The sequence below is a fragment of the Sparus aurata genome, chromosome 20 (genome assembly GCF_900880675.1).
Source record: "Sparus aurata chromosome 20, fSpaAur1.1, whole genome shotgun sequence".
NCBI classification, from domain to species: domain Eukaryota; kingdom Metazoa; phylum Chordata; class Actinopteri; order Spariformes; family Sparidae; genus Sparus; species Sparus aurata.
This window is the reverse complement of record NC_044206.1, coordinates 22820702-22844174: the sequence shown is the minus strand read 5'-3', so window position 1 is coordinate 22844174 and position 23473 is coordinate 22820702. Positions and strand designations below refer to the sequence as shown.

Below are 23473 nucleotides of genomic sequence, written 5' to 3'. Positions count from 1 at the left end.
TCCTTCAGTATAATGTTTTACAGTCTGCACCTTTTTCACAATTTGCAGCGTCTTTTTGAAAACACGCCAGAAACGATCGGCTCCTCTGGAAGCATCGAGTGAAAGTTTCAGCATGTTTTATGGCTTTAGTAGATGATGTCACAGATGCTTTTGGGTCAGAGTGCTGGTGAAGGTGTCGCTGTTATTTAAACCCTCTCATCCCAGATGTTTGGCAAAAGCCTGCAGATGTTTCCGTGAACATCATCTGGTAGTCGTGCAGTTCTGGTTCTCGTCATTTCTTTTAATCACAAAATGTGATTTATTTTTTTTTTGGTTTGTTGCTTTGTCAGCAGGATTACACAAAAACTACTGAGCAGAGTTCCATGAAACGGGGATGGAGGACGGGTCTCGGTCCAGAATAGACCCGGTTACCTTTTGTTGTGGATCCAGATAAAAGGGACACACTGTTTTTCCTACTTTCTTTTGTCATTTCGTTAATTTCTAAGGAAATAATGGCTGGATCTTGTTGAATAAGATGTATTAAGGTGGCTCGTATCTATGAATGTGTACAAAGGGGGACTGTTAGACCCTGACTGACACACACACACACACACACACACACACACACACACACACACAGAGCTGTTCAGTTTATGAAAATAACAAACACATTTTTCGACACTTTGTCCAGAACTTTTTCTCTGCGCGTCTTCGCCTCTTCTCTTCTTCTCCTCCGCTGTCCTTTGCTTGACTTGACGCACAGCTTACTGTAATCAGTGCATCACTCAACACAGTCATCCTCCACTGAGCACTCATTTGTGAGTTGAAGTACGGTGAGTGTGAGTGTGTGTGTGTGTGTGTGTGTGTGTGTGTGTGTGAGTAGCGGTGTCACTGCAGCTGCTTTATAGCCGCGGGGCTGAAAAAAGGCTTAGCATGTAAATTTAGATATTCAGGGTTCGGTGGCTACAGCCTCCAGAGCCCCGTTAGTGGGTGAAGCCTGTGTGAAATAGAACTATTTATCCTTTTCAGATGAACCCGGCTCAGGGCTTACATACAGTATTTCACAGCAGTGGGGCAACTGTGCTAATCATTCAAATCCTTGTTAGTGCGAGGCAGGCTGTAGACGCGGGGCTTTCCACAACTTACAGCAGGTTCATGCTACTTATTTCCTGAATACTAACCATAACCTACTTACTGTGCTTGTAATCCTAAATGCGAGTCTGGAATAATGTTGGAGTGATGACATAATGATCACACCTTCTGCGGGATAATTCTTCAACTTCGCCGACCGGGTCGGGTTATAAATGATAGTGTGTAATTAGGGTTATGTAATCAGATTGTGAAGATCAGTGACTTTATAACATTTAGAAAAAGGAATTATGGCAAATGTTGTCAAATATAAACAGTAGTCCTGTCGTTTGTGCCGGTTCTGTTTCTGTGAAGGTGGTGAGACTATATTTATGTTGTTGTTTTTATTGTTTTAGTGTTTTTATGTTTTTTTAAATTGTGTTTTCCTGAATAAAGGAGTCGTAACCGAGCCTGACCCGAAGTGGACGGGGTGTTTTTTTATGTCTGAAACTCAACTGGAGCCTGACGCAGTTAAAGCCTCGTTCACGTCTGTAAAACAAACTATAAATTGTCCTTTAATTAATGACGTTTATTATAGTGTTACTATGTCATTTCATGTATTTAAACTGCCTTCTGTTTGAATCTTACAGTATTTTTTTGTTGTTGTTTAAAGAGACAAAATAGAAACGTGTTGCGGCTGCGTGAAGTTCGAATTTGAAGTAATCAATATTCAGATTAGTTTACATCTTTTCTTATTCAATAGATTACATTACTTATGACACAAACTGGCACGTAATCGATTACAATTCAAAAGTAATCCGACCTATCCTGCCCGGCGACACCTCACAGATCCCTCCTTTTCAAATGAAGCCCCTACATGTGGCCGTGAGCTTCGGCCCAAAGCTGCTGTGAAACTGTAAACGAGTGCTTCGGACCGCGTAAGCACCTCAGATAATCCTCGGCCAAAACATGAGGTCAGCATCTGTCTGTGTTTGTGTGTGAGACGGGGGGGGTGAAGAGTGATACCAGGCAGGGACACCCCGACAGGGCTGTCCAGGATAAATCCGAGCGGTAGCGCAAAGTCTTCCCGCTGTGCTCAGCGCTCGGCTTTAGTTTGAGAGGGAGAAACTCGAACTGCCAGCATCCCTGCCAAACTTGCAGATGAGTGCTCATGACTGAGGATTTGCGCTGGCAGAGATAAGGAGTCAGCTCACAGTGAAAAAAAACAAAACAATAAGAAAAAAACAGAGGTGAAAGTAAGGGTAGACGCCGAGGGACAGGAGGAGGGGAAACAAAAGAAATGAAGACGGGAAAGAGATTAAAGCCAAAAAAAGAGAGAGAGAGAGAGAGGGAGAGTCGAGGTGTGAATGAAAACTATGAAGGGAATTAGGTCTGGTTAAGAGCACAGAAGGATTAGGATGAATAAAACCCTCCAAATGCTGGAGAGAACTGAGGAATAAAGACGCAGGCGGAGAGAGAGACGGGAACAGAAGCGGGCGGAAGGGAAACGCAGAGTGATAAAGTCGTCAAGAGCAGCTCTGACAGGCGGCCGTGTGAGGAGAAAATGAAACACTATCGCTTCTGATTTTAGCCTCCGCGTGTTTGCGTGAGGAAACAATCCATATTGTCCCGTTTGTCACTGAAGCCGCACGGCACAATTTACAGGTTGGTATCATCCGCTCGCTAAACGTTACCGCGCGTTCACCTCGTCCTGAGCGCTTAAAACAAATCCTACCTGCTGTTGCGTGAAACAGGGACATAAACTTCGTAAAAACATACATTTGGGGGAACACTTTGCTCCGCACAGACCTTATAAAGTGGTCGTATCGCAAGAGCAGTCATTCGCAACTTTCAAAATTTGTGCCAACACGCCAGATTAAAAGCTGTGATCCAGGAGCGCTGACATCGATTAGCAAAAAAAACAGACAGGGAAAGAAACCTGAGAAGAAACCTGCAGATAAACTGAACTTTAAGGGGAGCCGGGAGGTGAAAGTGTGTGTGGTAAACACATAATCGCCATAGCTGAGTGCACAAACAGCTTCCTCACACACGGAGGGATTAATGCATTGTGACATTTCTCATTTTCACCTTTCCCTGTTTCATATTTGACATAAAAAAAACAAAAAAAAAACAGAGGTTGTGTTGTTGACAGCCTGTCTGATCTCTCTGTGTGCACTGTCAGACACTGTTGCAGAGATGTGTTCCAAGCAATTAACTATAAAAACCCTCAGCTGTTAAGATGAGACACAGATTGCAAAAATAAAAACAGAATCATCCTTTAAATTTCGAAATTAGATTAGACTGTTTTTCTGTAAACCTGCTGCAGCATTTGGCGTGTAACTGGTCACTTCTACGTCATCTCACCAGGAATTTGCGCTTCTGTTTCCACTGGGCGCCCTGAGCATTGGTGTGTCGGTGGGCCTCCGTCACCAGGTGGATCACCTCCCACTCGTCCCCGGTGGGCTCTGGACGGGTTTGGAGAGTTTTCACCATTTCCTCCTTCTTGCGCCGCTCCCTGTTCTCCTCGATTAGCCGCCGCTTAGCCACCCGCTTCGAGTCGTCCAGCACCACTGGGAGGAGGAGGAGGAGGAGGAGGAGGAGGAAAAAAAGAGGAGTGCGATTAGTTTACGCGCTGCCATCGTCTTGACACTCAATCTAAGAATGAAATGTGTAGTTTCAAAGTGATAAAGAAGCGTTAAGTGAGGCTCAGCGCCGCGGCTACGCCTGAAGGTGAAGTAACGTTAAGTTCTCTTTGTCTTGTGTGGAGTAGGTGCAGCACTCACAGTCCATGGCCATGCCCACTGCAATGCACTTCTTGAAGCGGCAGAGCTGACACTGGTTGCGGGTAATCTTGTCGATGATGCAGCAGCCATCGTACTTACAGGAGTAGGCGGGGTGGAGGTTCTTTTGAATGGTCCTACGGAAGAAACCCTGTCGGACAAACACAGACGAGGGAGAGATCAGCCGACGGTTTGTTGCCGGAGGAGAGGAAGACGTTAGAAAGAGACGTGAAGAAAGGAAGAAATATCTGCTGTATCGATTATGATAATTAGATCGATAATCGAAAAATTAGCATGATTCAGATGTTGCTGATTGGCGGCCAGCCGGTCATTCGTCAAACGCGCGATGATTAATCGCGGCGTCTTCTTCGGCGGTGCGTCAGAAATCACACCTCACTGATGAACAAACGGGAGCCGGAGGAAGACGGATGATACGGGGCTGATGTGACAGACTGACAGGTGTAAGACAAACATGTCAATACATCATCCTACTGTGGCGCTTTTATGTGTTCGTGCAGACACAAGTGACTGTTTCAGAGTGTCAGAGTGTGTGTGTGTGTGAGTGTGTGTGTGTGTGTGTGTGTCAGATATGTAGCAGTGTGTGTGTCGAAGCAGGTGACCTCAGAAGCCTCATTTCAGTACTGCTGACAGATTTTATGTGGGTTATGAATCTGGTGTGTCTTCTGAAACTCTTCGGTTGTGGTGCGTGCGTGTGTGTGTGTGTGTGTCTGTGTGTGTGTGTGTGTGTGTGTGTACCTTGCAGCCCTCGCAGGTAATGCAGCGGTAGTGGTAGCCTGTGGCCTTGTCACCACACACCACACATGGCTCATCCTTTTCGAGGTAGCTGGGTATGTACCCTGAGAGAGAGGAGCAGAGGGGAAAGTTAGACGGAACAATGTGTTTGTTTGGGCCGTTTTTACACACACACACACACACACACACACACACACACACACACACACACACACACACTTATTTATTTCTACTCATCACCACGGCAGCAGGCCCGGAGACCAAAAACATTTCTGCTGAGTCACCCAAACTGGGGAAACCCGTAACTGTAGCCGACCACTGTTCCTTTCCTGGAAAATACCGCAAGCTAAAACCTTCTAATGCGTCCAGTACAAACATATATCATAACACGCAATATATGATTATTCTCTCTCTCTCTCTCTCTATATATATATACATACACACATATAAGTTCATATATTTCCCCTTTTTTGAGAATAACTTGGCCAAGACAGCAGAATAAACGCTGTTAATGAAATAACAACAACTGGAGCCCGTCTCAGATATTAACAGTCGCTAACCTTTTCTCACAGACCATGATGCAGAAAAAAAAGACGCTTGGGGGGGAAATCCTAATTATCACATTCCCTGTGAAAATGTTATCTGAGACTATTAAAGTGTATTGATGAAGTGTAAAACATCCTGCCACCGTTAAAACATCGGGGTGATGAGTCTTTGAAAAACCACAATCGCCGGATTCTTGCAAAAAATGTGTGTGTGTGTGTGTGTGAGCAAAGCGAGGTCGACCACAAAAGAAAAACAGTTATTATACGTAAACAGGAACAACGTTCAGAGCAGCCGACTCAAACTCGTCCACAGTAACCGGCTCTGACAGCTGCAGAAGAAGGTGCAGCGTTTTTGAAAACCTTCTTTTTCTATTTTATTTTACGGATTTCCTGTCCGACACCGGGGAATATTGTAAGAACACGGGCGATATTGATTTCGGTGTTATACGCGTACACAGGTTAGAAGGAACCAGCTCAAGGAGGGATTTATACATTAAGGCCGAACAATGGGAGGGTGGGAGAGTCAGAGCACATGCAGTGAGCCGGAAAACACGACCGCGTTCGGGGGCAGCGGTGATCCCGTCTCGCCTGAGCGTCGACGTTAACATTAAACGGTCGGCTCACGGTTAGCCTCGCAACGATACAGCATCGTCTGGCCTCTGCGGCCTCGGCTGCACTCTGTGACACACCGCTCTCCTGATCGCCAGTCGGTGGCGGTGATGCGCCGAGAAATGCAGCGAACGCGAGTGCAAAGACAGCGAAGAAGAAGAAGAATAAGCCTGAATGTAAACATGCCTGATTTAAGGTGTGTGTTTCACGAGGAGGGAAATCTATTCAACGTATTTGTAAAGGAGTTTTTTGCTGAGAAACACTTCATGTAGACAAAAAACTTTTGGGATTTGTGTTTACAAGAAAACTCCACAGAGCGCCTTTAAAAGTCGGTAGCTTCATCTTCAACAACAGAACTGATACTGCCTCTCTCCTCTTTACTGTCCCTTCATCAAGTAGAATATAAGATCCACTCTGACAGAGGAAGTCTGTCTAATTACTGTCAACTCTTTTAATCAACCAACTAACTCTCGACAACATGTTAATATAAGTGTTCAGTGTTTTCTGGCCTTAAAATAAGCTGTGTAAATATTGACTCATGCTCTGCAGTACACTGTACAAACACGACTCAAATGGCTGCGGTCACAACGTTACAGATTGGCTCTTTAATGTTATTACAATATAATCCTGCTGAAAGAGAACTTGTTGCACGGGCAGCATACGGCACATTGGTTTACGTAAACGTCTGCGATCTAAATTTACAATATGTGGATTGCTCTCTCTCTCTCTCTCTCTCTCGCTCTCTGGCTCTCTGTACTCTGCGTCCTCTCTCTGCAGCCTTTCCTCTGCTTTAAACTGGGGAATAGGACACTTTGTTCTTTTTCCATACGGCCTGCAACACCAGTCAGCGCGAGGGAGGGAGCGCAGAGACACAGGAAATAGCAGATTTCCAGCCACGGCGTATGATATATAGCTCCCAAACTGGGAGGGGGAGGAGATGGTACACTGCAAGTCACAAATAAGCACACACACACACACACACACACACACACACACACACTGGCCACTGGTAGATGCAGTACATGTGTATGACACTCACATGACACATATGCTTGTGTGTGTGTGTGTGTGTGTGTGTATAACAAGGCGTGGTGAGAGCTGTGACTGGCAGTGTCAGTTGGGCTCTGCCTTTTGGCTTTGTTGCAGATTTTAGAGGAGGGGGAGGGCAAGAAGAGGATGGTGGGAACGAGAGGGGAAAAAAGACGAGAGCGAGGGGGGGGGGGGGGGGGCACATGTGACATTTTGGACCAAATTGATTTTTATAAACCGCCGAAGGGCTCGAGCGTTTTCGGTTGATAAGAAAAATCCATTCAGTGTCAGAATATGATTTTAGACCGAGACGGGAAAGAAGCAAAGCACTCGGGTGAAAACGGTGAAGGAAGCGCACAAGTGCATTTTGAAAATTACAAAAAAAAGAAACGAAAAGTCGATCCCCTCAGAGAGGGAAGAGGAAAAACACAGAGGCACTAAGAGAATAATACAAACTAAACGGGGGAGGAGGCGGGAGGGGGTGAGGTGTGAAAGAGGGAGTAGGAGGAAGAGGAGAAACGGGCCGAAGCGAAGATAACGAGGACATCAGAGAGCGATCGTATAGGAAAAATGTCAGCTCCGGTGCGCTGGCAGGGCGAGCAGGAGCAGCGGCAGCGGCAGCCGGATCCCACAGCCAGCCTGCTGTGGCTGTGTTTGGAAGCCAAGCCCAAAATCAATACCGCTGCAGCTCTCCGGCTCCGGCTGCACGCCCCTCCCACAGCGGGCCCTGCAATACGTCCACCGGCGAAAAAACCCAGGAAAGGGAAGGAGATTTTTCTAGTGTGGCTGACTCAAGATAAATATTTTGTCTTCGCAAGTTTCCCAAGACAACATCTGCCGCTTGGTTTTCTTGTGAAAGCGTGCGGATCGAGCTGGTACAGCACAGAGTCGGGTCCCTGAAGGAGTCTCAGGATTGTTTCTCAGAGGTCCTGACATGACAACAGGACAGCGGGGAGACATTGAGACTGTAAACAGAGAGGATATCAGGAGACGAGAAACTGAAACTACAGCTGTTATGCTAAACCTCGTTCCCGCTCCTGCAGTGTTCACGGCTGAAAATACAGCCGCAGCTTTAGTTTTCCCTATAAATCAACTTCATGTTCTGTTCTACTATCAAACTGCTCATTTTGTCTGAACAACAAACCTAAAGTGATGGAATTTATGATTTAATTACAGTTTTAAACTGAAGCGTGAATCCTTACACATGATAAAGTAGGAAAAACCAATGTTTGGTTTGCTTATTTCTTAGGTTAACAATTTCATTAGTGAAAAAATAACTGATTCACTGATTGTTAAAGCTACAGTGAGATGTTTTGCTGCAGGTTGTCACCTCACAAACATGTCTAAGCTAACGTGTAATCAATCAGTTTGCAATCTGCTATCTAATTGATTAACAGGATTCATTTAAAGTTGGTTTTCTGGCTACCAGATGAAACAGAGATGTAAATCCAATATTTACATCTCTGTTTGGATTCTTCACTAACTCCTCAAAGACAGTATCTGCCTTCTGAGCTGCTAAATGATTCGGCTAGTTGCTAAATCTGTCCATCTGCCGTCTGGTGCAGAAGACAGCTACCTGCTACCTGCTACCTGCTACCTGGAAACGAGGCTGATGAGAGCTGTAAGACGTACCTGTAATCGCTGCTTATCGCCGCAGGTGCCGCCAAAGAGAAAACAAAAACAGACGTTTCACTTTAAGAACATTTATTCCAATGTCTGCCTACAACAACACAGTGGCTCCACAACTGGTAGTGACTTTTTTTTTTTTTAAATGTTGGACACAAAAACCCTCCCGAGTGTCCTGAAGGCGTACTGAAGTGTCCAAAGTCTGTTTGAGGGTTGACTCTCCCGCAGGACGACGCTGACATCATTACAGCGCGTGTAATTTGATCCGAGCCGACCGAGCCCCTCAGACAGACACACTGTCATACTTTCCCGGCTCAAATGGACCGTGGCGGGTAGAATATGGTACAAGATTCCAGCGGTGATGCAGAGCGGCGGCAGAGGGAAACAAAAAGAAGCCTACTGGGAGGGAAAAACGTGACGAGTACCGGCCTGGAAGATATATTTTATAAATGCCAAATCAGCCATCCTGTACAATCTGATTTTCACGTCGGCGTTCCTCCCACCCAATCTCATTCAGCATCTCCCTCTCCCCCGTCTTCACTCGCTCCTTTGAGCTCGGGGGGGGGGGGATCCGGAGCTGTCACTCAGACGACGTTCTACGTCCGACAAGAAAGGCAGACGGAGCAGAAGGCTTTCGTTTATTGATGACAGTTGCCAAGATGTTTTATTTTTTTTTTCTCTTTGGAGGTGACAAATCGAAAGCGTAATGTGCACGAGGCGGCGATGAATAATGCACCCCGAGCTTCCGTGCAGTCACTCAGCTGCCTGCATTCACCGTGCCGAAACTGACAGCGACAATTTTCCTTCTCTAAGAAGAATTCAAAAATGTGTCAAACGCCGCCGAACGAAAATGCCGGGGAAAGTGATTTTCAGACCGACTTGGTTCTGTGCATTCAGAGAGCTTTTATCCTCTGAAGGAGAGGTGTGTTTCTGAAGAGGCTCAGAAATACAGGTTTGTTTCCAAGCTGCCACTTCAGATCTGCTTCACAGAGTCTATCTCCAACAACCCGGCCCCCTCCTCCACCTCCCCCCCATCATCAGGTACTCACCAGTCATGCTCTTCACCGAACATTGGCTGTTCTTCCTCTTCCTTTTCGGGCCATTGAGCCACCTGAGAGGGAGAGAGAAACGAGAGGGACAAAGAGAGGAGAGAGGAAAAAGAAAAAGCAATAAGCAACGGTGCATTTTCTGCATCAGGATACATTACAAGTCAAACTGGATTGGACGAGATCACATCTGGAATTGTTCTGGCCTGCAATGTGATCACATCTCAGCCAGGTGTGTGAAAGCAGTCTGTCCACATGTGAACGGGAGGAAAAAAAAAAAATGCTCGACAAGTTAAAAAGGTCGTCTAATTCCACCTCCTCCTGATATCTCAGCCTGCCCAGGAAAAGGGCTCCGGACCAACGCTTCCTCTGGAGAGAACAAATAAACACACAGACGCCCAGGCGCCGAGTCCTTTACAGCAACACTGAAGCGCCTTTATGCTGCATTCTTGCTAATGGCCAGCAGGGGGGGGGGGGGACTCCACTGGCTGCAAAAAAAAAGATGTCCGATTGTGTGTAAGCTTATGAAAAAATCACCCTACTTCTCGCTTCATTCATTATCCAGGCAAACACGTCCTGGTGAGGTTCTTGTTCTCAATCGCGTCTTCAAGTCTTCTTCATTTTGTGAATTATTCACCTCTTGTGTTTCTGCGCTGCTTGAGTGGGCAACCTAGTTTAAGGGGGTTTATTATTAATATTGCTGATTTCTTTTTGTGCTGCACAGGTTGTTTTATTCTGAGAGTAGAGCGGATGCCGCTCCGCTCTCTGACTTCACGTCTTTTGCTCGATCTGTTACAAAACCAAAAACAGACTAGAGAGCCTGTTCTCTATTCTAGAGGCCAGTTCGAGTAAAGAAGACGATGATGTGAGGCATGTTTCAGGGCGTGATTAGGAGAAGTCACCATCACCCTGCTGTCCAAACATCCCGTTTCTGGATTTTAAAAAAAACAAAGATACCGATGGTCGTGATGTCCAACTCGCTGCTTCAGAACAAACCGATGTTTGACGCCACGGTCGGCCGGGTATAAATGCCGTCTGATGGAGTAAGAACAGGCAGCAATGCACCAAATATTGAGGGGAAAAGATAAAGTATCTGCACAGTTCAGACAGTGTCATAAATAAGCCGATGAAAAAAGAAATGTTGTGACTTCCAGAAACTTTTCTGTACTTGTCTCTTCCCTTCGTCATCCTGGATCTCTGTCCCGGCTAACAACCTGCTGCTCTAATTGGGTTCAATAAAAACAAGAGCATTAATTGCTGCCAGTTCAATTTCTGACAGAGAGCGAATTTAGCTCTTGAGACCGACAAGTAAACGCTTCATCACGAGCCCCGTGTCAAAGCAGAAGGGAGTATTTGTGGCAACAAATGGTTCACTTGACGGAATAAGCTCCGTTCTCGAGGGTTCTCCCACACTGAATCCAAACAGCCGGAAAAAAAAACAATTTTATGGGGAATACAATTAATCCCCCCAAAACAACTCCAACTATTAGAGTACACGTGGGGAAAGGGCGCGCGATAACAGACGAAACACAAAGCCTGCATCGATAATACGCATCACGCAGAGCAACACACCTGCACCCTCACTGACACACGGGGGAAGGCATGTAATGCACAGATGGGAAGTGACGGCTCTGAAAGCGCAGAGATGGAGGAGAGAGGGAGTTAAGTACGGGGGGGGGGGGGGAGTGAGGAGAGCAGTATGGGAGAGAGTGCTTCTTGTCAGCGCTGGATGTGTTTAGAATTCCCCGGAGTCGAGCTCTCTCTGCTCTCAGACTCTCCCCGGCGGACCTCCAGCTCTCCTCCCACGCCGGCCCCTCTTCAACGCCAGCTCCCAGGACTCCATTAGCACCGCAAATAAAGCGAGGTCCGGCTCCGTTAGGAGGCACCGCGCGGGCCTAAAGGTTACATCTGCACTGGGATGGAGTTGTTTTACAGCGTGTTTGTTGCCGCGTGGAGGAACGATCCCTGGTGTCACACCCTCCGTCTCATTAATGTTTCACTTTGCAGAGCTCTTCCTCGTCTGAATCTATAACACTTACAACAATGGCAGAAGTTGAAGGCTATATAGATATTTGAGGCCGAGATAAAGGTTTGAATGTGTGACTGCGTACTTTGGCGTTCAGCATAAATGAAGTTGTAGTTATTTTATTAGTCAGAGTCTCCTTGAAATCTAAACTCCTCTGTTCAGCTTTTCCTCCCTCCAAAGTTTTCCGCGTGCAACAACTGACGCGTAACAACGTCCATTTGCATTAAATTTGATAAATGAATACAAACACAAGAGCTGTTTTCTCTATACGACCCACATTAGCATCACTGACAGGACCATCGGGCCATTTCCATTAAGTTATTCTTACCAGATGCATGACCTCATCGCTACGCATCCTGCAACAGCTGTGTTTTTTAAATTAAATTAAAGAATCAAAAATGTGCTGCAGATTTCTTTTCGCTTGCTTCCAAACAAAACAAAAAGGCACACGCCAGCTAGACGGCTGAAGGCGGAGCGTGTTAAATAACACCACGTACGAGACACGTAAAGAAAAATACAATCTGTGTTAAATCTCCTTCCAGGGAGAGAAATCGCTTCTAAAAAGGTCATCCTCCACATCAGCTGCTCGGTCGCTTGACTGCCGTCACGCCACTATTTGTCATTTTGTTCAGTCTTGTGTGCGGCCGGAGATCAATTCGTCCATCGCAGCTTCGGGGAAAAACAAGATTTGAAACAACGCCGTCGGCTGAGCTCCTTCCTTTCTCAATCTACATCTCTGATCATATTTTCTCACTTTAGATTATGTAGTTTGAACCTGGGAAGGCATTTTTTTTTCCCCTTTTTGAATCCTGAAGTAATCACTGTATAGTTGGCGGGGTCCGTATGACCTCACTCGGTGCTGTGATGAGGCGTTCTTTACCTCCGCTCTGTTTATCATTTCCACATGTGAGTGAAAACCTTCCCCGTTATCCTTTTATCCCCCTGCATGCGCAGACACGATCTAAACGAGGCGCAATCTGTTCCCCCTCCCGATCTGATCAAAAGCTTTTTCTCACCTCTCTTATAATCAGCCATGTTTTTGTTTTATATTTCACACCAGTCAGCAAATCGTGTTTGCCCCTCAGACACATCACATACCTGTCAGATCAGGAGTTTCTAAATGCCAACTCCATCTGCCTTTTCATGCTTTTTTGTTTTTTTTAACCTTGACTTTAATTACAGCATTGGCTTGTTTTCACTGACGGTTCTCTTCGCCCTTTTCAGAACATGTCAGAGAGCCTAACAGGGCATTAAATGATCTCAGAAACAGCCGACTGGGTTAAAGGGCTTGATTCTTCTTGGTTGTTGTAGCGTCTTATTAGAAACTCATCCGTGGCCCTAAACTCGGGGGGATGATGCTCTCGTCATGCTGTGATGCGGGAGGAGAACGGAGGGACGTCAGACAAGACAACCGTCCCCCAAAAGTTGGACAACTGAGGATGCTCGTCTGTGAAGAGACCGTACACAAAACAACAGCAAAGTTTGGAAGGTTACTCCGTGTGGCAGCTGGATCGTGATCTTGTGGTCTTCCGAGTCCATCGAGCCGGGCTTCAATCTCTCTGGGCTTGTGGCCCGAACACGCTGCGGTCGAACCAGTCTGTGACCTTTGAGGAACTGCTGGCAGCTACAGGTGTGGTTTGGGGCGCGACGACCGGCAGGAGAAGCGACTGTATGTTTCAAAACAACAACGACGGCTCCTAGAGACGTCAGCTCGGCTGCTGCATCATCGGCCGGTATCAGAACTGGAGAGTTTAGTTCATTGGAAAGAACAGAAAAGATATGTATCGTATGATCTCTGGCGTGACGGCAGTGGCGGTTCTAGACCAGTTTGAATAGGGGGGCCAGGTTGGAGCCGGCTTTTTTGTTAGGGGGCACATATAACCCGGGAAAAAAAAGATAAATCCCTCATTCAGACAAAACAGTGTTTACAATTTCAGCAATTTTGATTGGGTAGTAAACTGCTGAGACACTTTATTTCAGCCTTTCCCTTCAAAACAAAATCATTGCAAGAAATCTGTCATTGTATTATTGATGCAGACTCCCTGTCAGGGGGGCCACAGGGGGGTCCAGACTCAGGGTTACCCCCACCCCCAGGACCGCCCCTGCGTGACGGTCCCCTCTCTCATCAGGTCCCTGGTAGCGCTCTCCTACCGTTGAAGTGATTGGCTGACGGTAGCCTGCGATAGATGTTAATGCACAGACGGTTCGTTCAATCACCAGCCAAGTATTTTTTTTACACGACGACTTTGCGACCGGTTCTGCGTAACAAAACATCTGGTGCGACTGGTTAGTCGCGCGTTGAACTTCCTGAACTTTTGGCGCAAAAATCACGTCAGCAGGCTGAGAGAAAACCAATTAACGCTGCAGCCGGGAAGACAAGCTCGACTTTTTCCACCGCCGCTCGAATGTAAACATCCACATCACTCCGTGCAGCTGCTGAGGGCGACAGCCATCAAACTGTCAGCTGTGTGACAGTTCACTTCTCCCGAGTGGCAGCAGGTTACTTGGAGATGGAAATACAGGCGAACTGGATGAAAACAGAGTTATTCAGGTCTCTGTCAATCAAGCGACAACTACGCCGTCTCTGCGTCTCTGCACGCAGATCTCGCATCCTGACAACTGGCCCCCCCTCATAACCTACGACACCACAGCCTGCCACATGTTAAGCTTTACTTTCCCACAGCTGAGCTTCAACCGCACATCTGATACAAAACAACAGGCAGAGAACTGGCACGGCGACGATAATGGAACGACACTATAAATGACAGCTCCCCCGAATAAGCTCCAGCTCTACTACAGGCCGGTCAATCCAAGAATAGCATTATTGAACATATTAGCAGCCTTGCAGCTAAAAAAAGAGCTCAGCACTCTTGGAAGAGATTCAGAGGTGCTTTACGCGGCTCCGAGGGCTCTCAGTGGGAAAGGGTGACAGAGGAAGTGGCCGCGAGAAGAAGCGAAAAGGAAAAACAAAACAAAAACACAAGCAAAGAAGTGCAGAAGAGCAGATAGAGTTCGGCGTGGAAGCTCCAACATCTGCTCGCATGTTCCGCATGACAGCACCGCAAACAAGCATCAACTTTTTTGTGTAACATCATCGCTGCGAGGAACAACTCCAAACGAAGATGCGGACAAACAAACTGAAGGGAAATTTGACTTGCAGAGACGCAGGCGGCCTGGCCGGACTTTAAAAGACTATGTCACGCAGTCACGGTGGCAAACGGTGAGCAGAGTAAGTCTGTCGGTTGGTGGATAAAAACAACAAACGTGATTTGAGTATTTTTTGACGGAATGCAGTTGTGTTTTTTTGCAGGTCGAGGCACGACGCCGAGTGCCGCGCAGGCATACCACAGAGCGCCCTTTTTCTTTTTCTTTTTTACAATTTCCAACTGTGAAAAACTCCAACGGGATTGCAACACGGCTCTAAATATGCAAAGTCCCTCACACTGTGCCTCTCAGCAACCCGAGCCAACCCCGCAGCAAGCGTGCACACTGTACTTTCCCTCCAGCACACACACACACACACACACACACACACACACACACACACACACACACACACTCACACACACAGGAGAGCGACAGTTGGATCCCTACGGCCCCGCGATGGCCGCTGAACGGAGCGGGGCCGCTGTGCACATGTTGCACAACAAAATGCACAGAGTCCAGGACAAACAAGAGAGAACAGAAAAGAGTCGACGACGCGAGCCAGAAGAGATGACATGAAAAAGACTTACAGTGCTGACCTGATGACGCAGTGGGACTGTAAAATATGCATGGCGGAGGAGCACTTCGAGTTCAAGTCGCAGATGTACCTGACTTGCCGCTGCACAGCTCTCACGCATGCACTCCGGTCTATCTGCGTTTCTCACTCTCTCTCAAACCCTGATGTCTCTACCAGCCGTGCTATCTTTAGCCTGCTGACCCACTCAAACGCATGCTGCCTCTCCCTCCCCTCCCCCTCCCCTCCCACTTCTGCAATCTGTGGGACTTTTCTTGCTCTGCTGGCACTGTAGTACCACCCAGCCTCCCCCTGATTGGAAGACGGCCAGTGTCTCCACCTGTGACTCTGACAGCAGCCGAAGGGGCGTGTTGAACAGGTAATTACAGAGGCTGTCAGGTAGCTGAAGGGCCCTCGTCTATTTTAAGAAGCAGCGTAGGTTTTCCGCGACAGCTGCGGGCACGCACGATCACAAAACAAAGCGGTACGACGTCTTCTGGCAGATAATTGCCCCGAGTTTTGATGCACTTAAAGGATTACGTCGGCGTTATTGTATATGTTTCCTAATCTTTTTTTTTTTTTTTTATCAAGCGTGATGAAGCAAAACAAGTCAGACAAGACACAACACGGCGGCAGGTCGGCATGACGGGGCAAAACAGGCAAACAGCAGAAATGGTTCGGATTGAGTTTAAACTCAAAGTTACACAAACAGAGAAGAGTAGTTTTTAGACCGATTCATGTTAAATATAAAAACATATCTACACAAAGTTAGAGAGAGATTCAGCAACACACCTCCTCTGTGGTGCTTGTGAGGATAACTCCACATGGCAGTTTGAGTTTACCTCCTAACTAATCATGGATGATGGAGCCTACACAGCAGAACGGAACGACAATATCACGGGAAACACCCAACTTATCGTCAATCACATTTCCAGTGTGAGTACTTTTAGTTTCTTCAGTCTTTTGCTTGTATTACTGATCTTTAAATCTTCTCTTCTCTCCCCTGTACCACTCGAGGGAGCTGGGGCACCACCACAACAATTAGTTGTGTCAAACTGTCAAACATTCGCTGGTTTCAGCTCCTTCTGTGAGGGTTTGCTTCTTTAATCTGTCGTTTGTAATACTGAGTGAAGAGTCTTTGTGTTTTGGACTGCTGGTTTGGTCAAAACAAGCGATTCGAAGCGTTACTTTGGGCTCCGGGATGTCGAGATGAGCTAATTGCTAATTGCAGGGTGAGAAGGTCAAGTGAGAAAAAAAAAAAATGTGTATTGTTAATTGTCTGGATCGACCCCTTTGCATCAGTAACGCAGGGCTGAGAAGCACCTGCTTTGAAGCATCGTGCTCCTTGAACAGCCAGAACAATACAAAGACACTCAGAGTGGCCCGGAGATTTATATCCATAACAGCATCTGAATGAGGCCCCCTGTCCCACGTTTAATGGGCCACAGTGGCCTATTGTTCAGCGTGCATGCTACAGTCCTATAGCTGGAACCGTCTCGTCCTATACATCCAGCTAATGGACACTTTGTTCCCTCATGTGTCCCGCCACTGTCTAAATTACAGGCTGGAGCTGGAGGGGGATATAGCATGCCACTGAGTGAAAGCAAGACAACTCCCTCTGTCCAAATACACAAGTGTACAGCAAACCACACATAACCAATAATAAACATGGAGCTAAATCCTCCACATACATGCAGCCCGGTACACGCTGTGCTGCAGAGCCTAAATAAAGACTGAATCTCTGCAGCGAAGCCTGTGATTAGCTGCTTTTATTTCACAATCTCCTCTGTGAATGTGATGGGTTTTCGCATCTATAAATTCTAATCTATACTTTCCTGAACTATTTCCACCAGTGAGGATTCCAGTTTTAACATACGGGATGATGCACTAACTACAACCATGCACGTGAGCGCACGTGACAACACGAGTCCGATCACGGACACTGAATACACACGTTATCTTACTGACATTTCTTTTATCTCGTCTTTCTTTGCATACGTTTGCTTTAACCGTGCGACACTTGGATGAGTTACAGACTTTATCTGCTCGTTATGAAGAGGAAAGACGCTTCCGTTACATAATCACATTCGAGGGATCACACGCAAAGAAATGTGTGTTTATGCGTATACTCTAAACATAAAGAACATCGATATTAGAGTTGTCTTGCTTCCTGATCATCAGCATCGGCCCCAATAATCCAATAATCCAATAATCCAACCATCCAGTGTGTGTTGGGCTCTAAATCATACATCATTGTGGACCATTACCATTCTAATATCTGCGTAGAGACAACTGTAAAAAGCTAAAGAAGATGAGCCCGACTGAAACTTGTTTGAGAAGTGTACTTGGGATCGAATAAAACTGTAAGATCTGGGAAAAGTCAAGTTATTTTTTGCTGCTCTCCACATTGATTTTACAGTGAAATGGCCCCTTGAGCAAGGCACTGGTCCCCGGGTGCTGCACGCCGGCCGCCCACCGCTCCCTCAGGATGGGTTAAATACAGAGTAGCAGTGTCAACATGTACATCATATGATATGTGATATAAATAAAGATTCCTCTGCTACTTCTTCCTCTTAGGTGCTTTAAGACGTCAGGAAACCCAGTATTCACTTGAAATAGCTCAAATCTGTCACCTAAAGTCGACACAAATGCACTTTCCTCCTTTTCTTGAAAGCCGACAGTCTCCGGTTAATGTTGAGATCCCTGCAGGACGGCGGTGAAACCGACAGCTGTTTCGGTCGGTTACTCTGATCAGCCGAGGTGCGCGCCGACTCCGGTTACACTCACACACACACTCACACACACACACACACACAAAATCCAGTCGGTACGAGCCTGCCTCCCTCTCACATTATTGGAAAGCTGAATTTTGGGGGTTTTAGTACTTTACATCACCGCGGTAACTCAGGTCGCAGTGGTTCGGATGAGGTCGAGGGACATAAATGTGTGAAAGTCGTCTCCGTTCCGTCTCTGAAACACTCAACTCATGATCAGCTTTCAGTCAACAAAAACTAGTCCATCACTGAGACGGGTTTTTGCTCGGGTTAACAGGTTCAGCAGTTGTATGTATACATTGAACACATCCTATGTAGGCACACCCATATACTGTTGGAGCAAATGTCAGCTCAACAAAACACCTTCATCACCTGGCAGAAATAACCGGTTATGTACAGTAACTCCCTCTCTATTCACCCTGTTGGCATTTAGAGAGTATCAAAGCCCCACTTAGTATAATTCAATTCTCACGAGGACATAGAAGCAGTGATGTAACAAGTCATAAAATCCATAGCAACGGAGCAATTAGCAGTGCCTTTAACAGGGGGCATGGCAGGACATCCTGTCATCATGTATGTACGGGAAGGAAGAGCGTGTTTACTGCAGACGTACCGCGCTGCAGCACGGCGAGGGGGTGAATCTGATCCACGCGGACACGTGAGCTGCGGTGGGTGTTAAAGTCAGCGAGGAGGAAACAGGGAGGCTTGACGTTTATGTCCCAGGAGGTCAAGAAAACAAAAGTATTAACACATTTTTAGATTCATGCACGGCTCGGGGAAAAAGGATCGTATTTTCTCCCAAAGTGTGTCGAGGTGCGAATATTTCACAGTGTTTTCGAACTCATCATTTATTTCTCATGATGACAGTTTATCTCAGATGAAGAGAAACACGCGTTCCAGAGGGATTCTGCCTCCGACTGCAGGAGGTGAAGCTGTACTTCATTTCTCAGATTGCCTAAAACGTTCTCTGATTAGTGCGCTTGTTTTAATTCAGCTTTGTTTTGGTTATAGTCTCGCTTTAATTTGTGTTTATAGTCATTTAGCTCTCTGTGCTAATTGTTTTGCTGCTGCGTTTGTTTAGTTTATTCTCTTATTTCAATTATTTTTGATTTTCCTACCACTACTTTTGGTTGCATATATTTTCTTGTGACGCCGCTCTGACACATTAACCCCGATGGACGGCTAATATCAGTGTCAGAGGAACATCATTCTTCAAGTTTCTGTACTTTTATTATGGGAAATTACTAAAAAATTAAGTGGTAAACTGAATACATTAGGGATGCATCCAATTCTCGTCTGACACAGATGTTTGAATTTGGCCATTACTCCTGTCCCCGTTCATATTATCTGGTTTACTGTGTCATTTTTCAAGCAAACATATCAAATATTTGCCGTTTCCAGCTTCTTAAATGTGAGGATTTGCTGCGACGATAAAAATATATTGTATACAATAAAAGATTCATCTGTTAATCATCAAAATACATTGTCAGATTAATCCACGGTAAAAAATATTGATCAGTCACGGCCTGAGATTGATCTGTGCGGGTTTGACTGTGCTCCCCGGTACAGATACGCTACAAGGAGTCACGATCACACGTCTCCTGCTAGTCACAGCTGAGCGAAGCAGCTCACACCTGTGGTGAACATGAAATCCCACAGCGGCGCCCAGTCGAACAGGTTAGAAGAACGACGCAAAGGAGCAATAAAGTTGCGCAAGAGTCATTAAATCACTACGATTGTCTCTGAGCTTATCTTGACAGCACCAACTGCACCAACCGCCTGAGAAAAAAACAAAAAAAAAAACAGCACTGTGATCTTTTCGGCTCTCGTGTTCGACCGGAGGCTCTCAGATCAGTGGATGAAAACAGGCCCCTTGAAGCGCGTCAACAACAAAGATTCCTGGACGCGGCGAGGCCGAGCCTTCATCGCTGTTAATGCAACACAGTGCAAGCGGCCTTGCATCAGCCGCGGTGATGTGTGAGCGCGAGTGACGCAAGCCGCAAAACTACACATCTACGCTTGAACCAAATCCGGCGCGACAGAGCGCACAACAATTTATGAATTTTAACGAGGCAAATATGTGAAGCAAACTCTCGCAGCGAAAAACATTCCGGCTCGAGCAAGCACGTGAAACCTCAAGAAAAGTGCGTCGAACACAACTATATTTTGATGAGAGAATCTTTCACGTGTATGTTTAAAAAAATGTCCCGACCACGTATCAAACATTCCTCCACCCGTAGGTGCAGGCGTTCCATTCTCCGTCTGCAGGCTGGTAACCATAGCAACAACAGGCTGTCAACATGCAGAGGGGGAGGGGCTGACGGAGATTTAATAGCATCCACCGTCATCCTGAACACATCAGTGCCTCAGTCTGAAGCCCCGAGAGCTTCAGTCCTTGTGTTTTAAGTCGCCTGTGAGGTGCAAAGTGCTGCAGCCGGCACTCAGTACAGGTGCTCCAACACAAGCAGAGATATATAGAACGCCCACCCCCCGACATGTCAAGGGGAAACGGATCCTACATCCATGACCGTAACAACTGTCCCTGTCCCCCCCCCCCCCGGCAGCAGAGCTGTTAATCCCCCGACAGGTGCCCATGTTAGCTGAGGAATCTGCGCAGGCTCCACCGGATCGACTCTCTTGAAGCGAGTTTGCAACGCGGCACATGGAGACGGCGCGCAGGGAGAATCTGATGCTTCATTCTAGGCGGCATGCTAGTCTCTTCACATGGTGATAAAACGGGATTGCGACACACGGCTCGAAAATATTCAAGGTCCCTCCTCAGCCACCTGAGCTAACCCCACCGCAACACGTGTGCCGCGCTTCACCTCCACGGCTGCTGACGTGTTACAGCAGCAGATTGATTCCTATATAGCTTTAAATAGGTAGATGCATAGAACACATTTAAGTGTCATTAAGTTCAGGAGTCCAATTTAAACACATGGCATTAATGGTGTGTGTCTAGTGTTGCCTTCACATGCAGCTCTTATCCTCTTACTGCCAAGAAAGCAGTATGTACTATATGTCTGTAAGCAGGGCTGCCAAAAGAGAGGTCAGAGCGTCTGTTTGTGCTGCTGGCCAGCATAAGACTCCATTTCTATAGTAAATAAGTAGAAGTTATATGTTAATGTTATTGATATAGTGCCATCTTTAAGAACGTTGATTTTTCTAGTCTCATTCCCAGCTCGTTAAAGCTGTCAGTGTCAGTATGTGGCTTGTTGGGAATGAGACTCAACAATCGACTTTCTTCCAAACTGGGCCTTTAAAATCGATTCAAAAAACCAAGCAGCACTAATCAGGAAGGGTTCAGTGAAGACTCCTGGAAACGGTTGAAGGCGACCGCGATGAAACAGTAAAATAAAACCGATATCTGCAATAGAAAGACAGTACGAAGCTACAAAAGTGCTGAGAGCTGATCACACAGAGATGCACATACGTGAGTCTCGCAGTCGTGACACGGGGTGGGCTCGCTTTGAGAGACAAACTAGAGAAACTAGGCTTTTTCAGATAATCTGGCAACCTGTCTTTAGTCCGATTTAAAATATCGGCAGGCCAACCGTGTCGTTGTGTCACATGTTAATCCCCTGCAACCTCCGTGATAATTCAAATGTTCGTCTGTTGTCTTCCTTTATCTCTCTCGCTCTCTCAAAATCAATAAACACATGTTAAAGATGAACCTTCTCCAGACAGGATCCATCTCGGTTGTGGTTCGGTATATCATGGCAGAGCAAGACAGCGTGGGCCAAAAGCGAGGGCGGAAAAAGCGGCAGAAGTCGCTCAATTAAGGAGACGTGGGATCCAATTCACGTTTTGTGTCTCAAGAACTTAAAGCAGCAGGTGTTAGCTTTGGCTCGTGGCCCACCGATAAGTTTGAGTTTCAGCCCTTCAAGGCAAAAAGTTTGGGCACGCCCGTCCTCAGACAGCAGTCAGTACAGCTGTAAAACATTTATTTGAATGCCAGAACGACGCTTAATGTTTCAATTATTTCATTAGCAAAAGGAATATTTATCTACAGCAACGTAAATAAGCTTTCTGTTAAATGCTCCTTGCAATGTGTTCTTGATTAGAAAACCTGATGTGATTAAACAGAAGCTGCTGTGACCTTCCTACACCACTCAGACTGGAGACAAACTCAACAACTTCACTCTTTGTTTTTTCGTCTAACTGAACTTTTCCTCGCAGCTGAAGCCGACTGACGATCCGTCCTTCACCCAGAGGGCCCCCTTCCTCCAGCGACGGCACTTTTCGAGAGCTGCGCGGCTCCATTCTGCTAATATTATGTTTTCATTAATGAGAAGGGGCTTAAACAGCGCCGTGTTTGTTTGTGTTCGGGCTGGTCTGACTGGCTCTGCTCCTCAAGACATGAACAGAGGGAGGGAGGAGCGCCGGGGTCAGATGTAGCTATAGGCTCAGCGCTCTGGAAAACAATCCAGACGAGAGGAAGAGAGCGGCGGCGGCGGGGAGGGGGAAGAGGGGGCTACGATGTTCAGACAAAACGGCCCAGAGATGTGAAAACAAGAGCGCCATGAGAAAGATTTGGATGATAAAGGAGAGGCTTGAAAAAATAAAGATTTCCCTTCTGGATGTCCTCGGATCACCTCGTCCATATAGAACAGCGTCAGCACGCAGCAGAGAGGACGCGTCTGCTTCATGTCAGCGCTGTGTTTACATCAGGGGAGACAACCTAAAGGAGGAGCTGATTAAAGGCCGTACAGACGGGCCGAGAGCAGCGCCGCACTCACCGTTTCTCTTCTCCCTCTGATGGGCTAGGGTCCTGCTCCGTCGGAACGAGTTCCATTCACCTTAATTCCATCCAGCAGCCAATCATGAGAGACTGAGGCAAGCCCCACCCTCGGATGCACACTTGTCATTCGCCGGTCGGGAGGGTTCAGTCAGTGAAACATGACAGGGTCCCGTCCCTGAGCATTAGGGAGGAAGCGGGGCCGGGGTGGGGTTGAGGTCTCTAGAAAGGGACTTGCCCCCCTTTTGTGAGGTCGGTGCGGTGCGGCTCGGGTGCGACGCCGCAAGATGAGGAAGATGTCAGAGGTGTTCTGTTGAGGTAAATCTGCAGACGCTTTGGGGGGGGCCGGGGCTGGAGGTGGGTGTCAGTCTCAGGGGTACGGAGGGTGGAGTGTGATCCAGCCTGCAAGAGAAGAAAAGGACACAGTTAGATGACACAGTCTCTGGAGCGCAGACCACTCCATCATCGGCACAAAACCGGCAACCGTGAAGTTTACGCCGTTTTAAAGGCGAGAATGCCACAAGATGAACTGTTTTGATCCTGGTTTCTCACTATTAATGGTGTAATTGAGAAAATAATTGGCGGTTCAAACCCTTTGAACTCCGCCAGTCAAGTCCTTCTTCAAATGCTTCTTATCTCTTAAAATCTCACTTATCTTAATAACAAAACGACTCCTACAGATCCAGACACAAACTCTGCTCCCCTCCCGCCACGTTGTTTTGCACAGCACGTGACGTAACGACATCATCACGGGCGTAAAATGTGACGAGACGGACGACAGA

General features: G+C 46.8%; 1 protein-coding gene across 5 annotated transcripts in view; it reads right to left on the bottom strand.

The window, feature by feature from the left end:
- The window catches only part of LOC115571764 (thyroid hormone receptor alpha), a 38151-nt gene extending 15330 nt beyond the window's left edge, over positions 1-22821 (bottom strand). The window contains exons 1-6 of one of the 5 annotated variants that reach the window (XM_030401334.1): positions 22693-22821; positions 9439-9500; positions 8396-8407; positions 4584-4684; positions 3831-3978; positions 3412-3617 (exon numbers count right to left, since the gene is read on the bottom strand). In XM_030401334.1, coding sequence (XP_030257194.1) covers positions 3412-3617; positions 3831-3978; positions 4584-4684; positions 8396-8407; positions 9439-9500; positions 22693-22748 — 585 coding nt within the window. In that variant the 5' untranslated portion in view covers positions 22749-22821. Of the gene's footprint in view, positions 1-3411; positions 3618-3830; positions 3979-4583; positions 4685-8395; positions 8408-9438; positions 9501-15195; positions 15329-22692 lie in introns of those variants that run through there. The other 4 variants (XM_030401335.1, XM_030401337.1, XM_030401336.1 and 1 more) reach the window with 4 other exon arrangements.
- Positions 22822-23473: the final 652 nt, after the last annotated feature.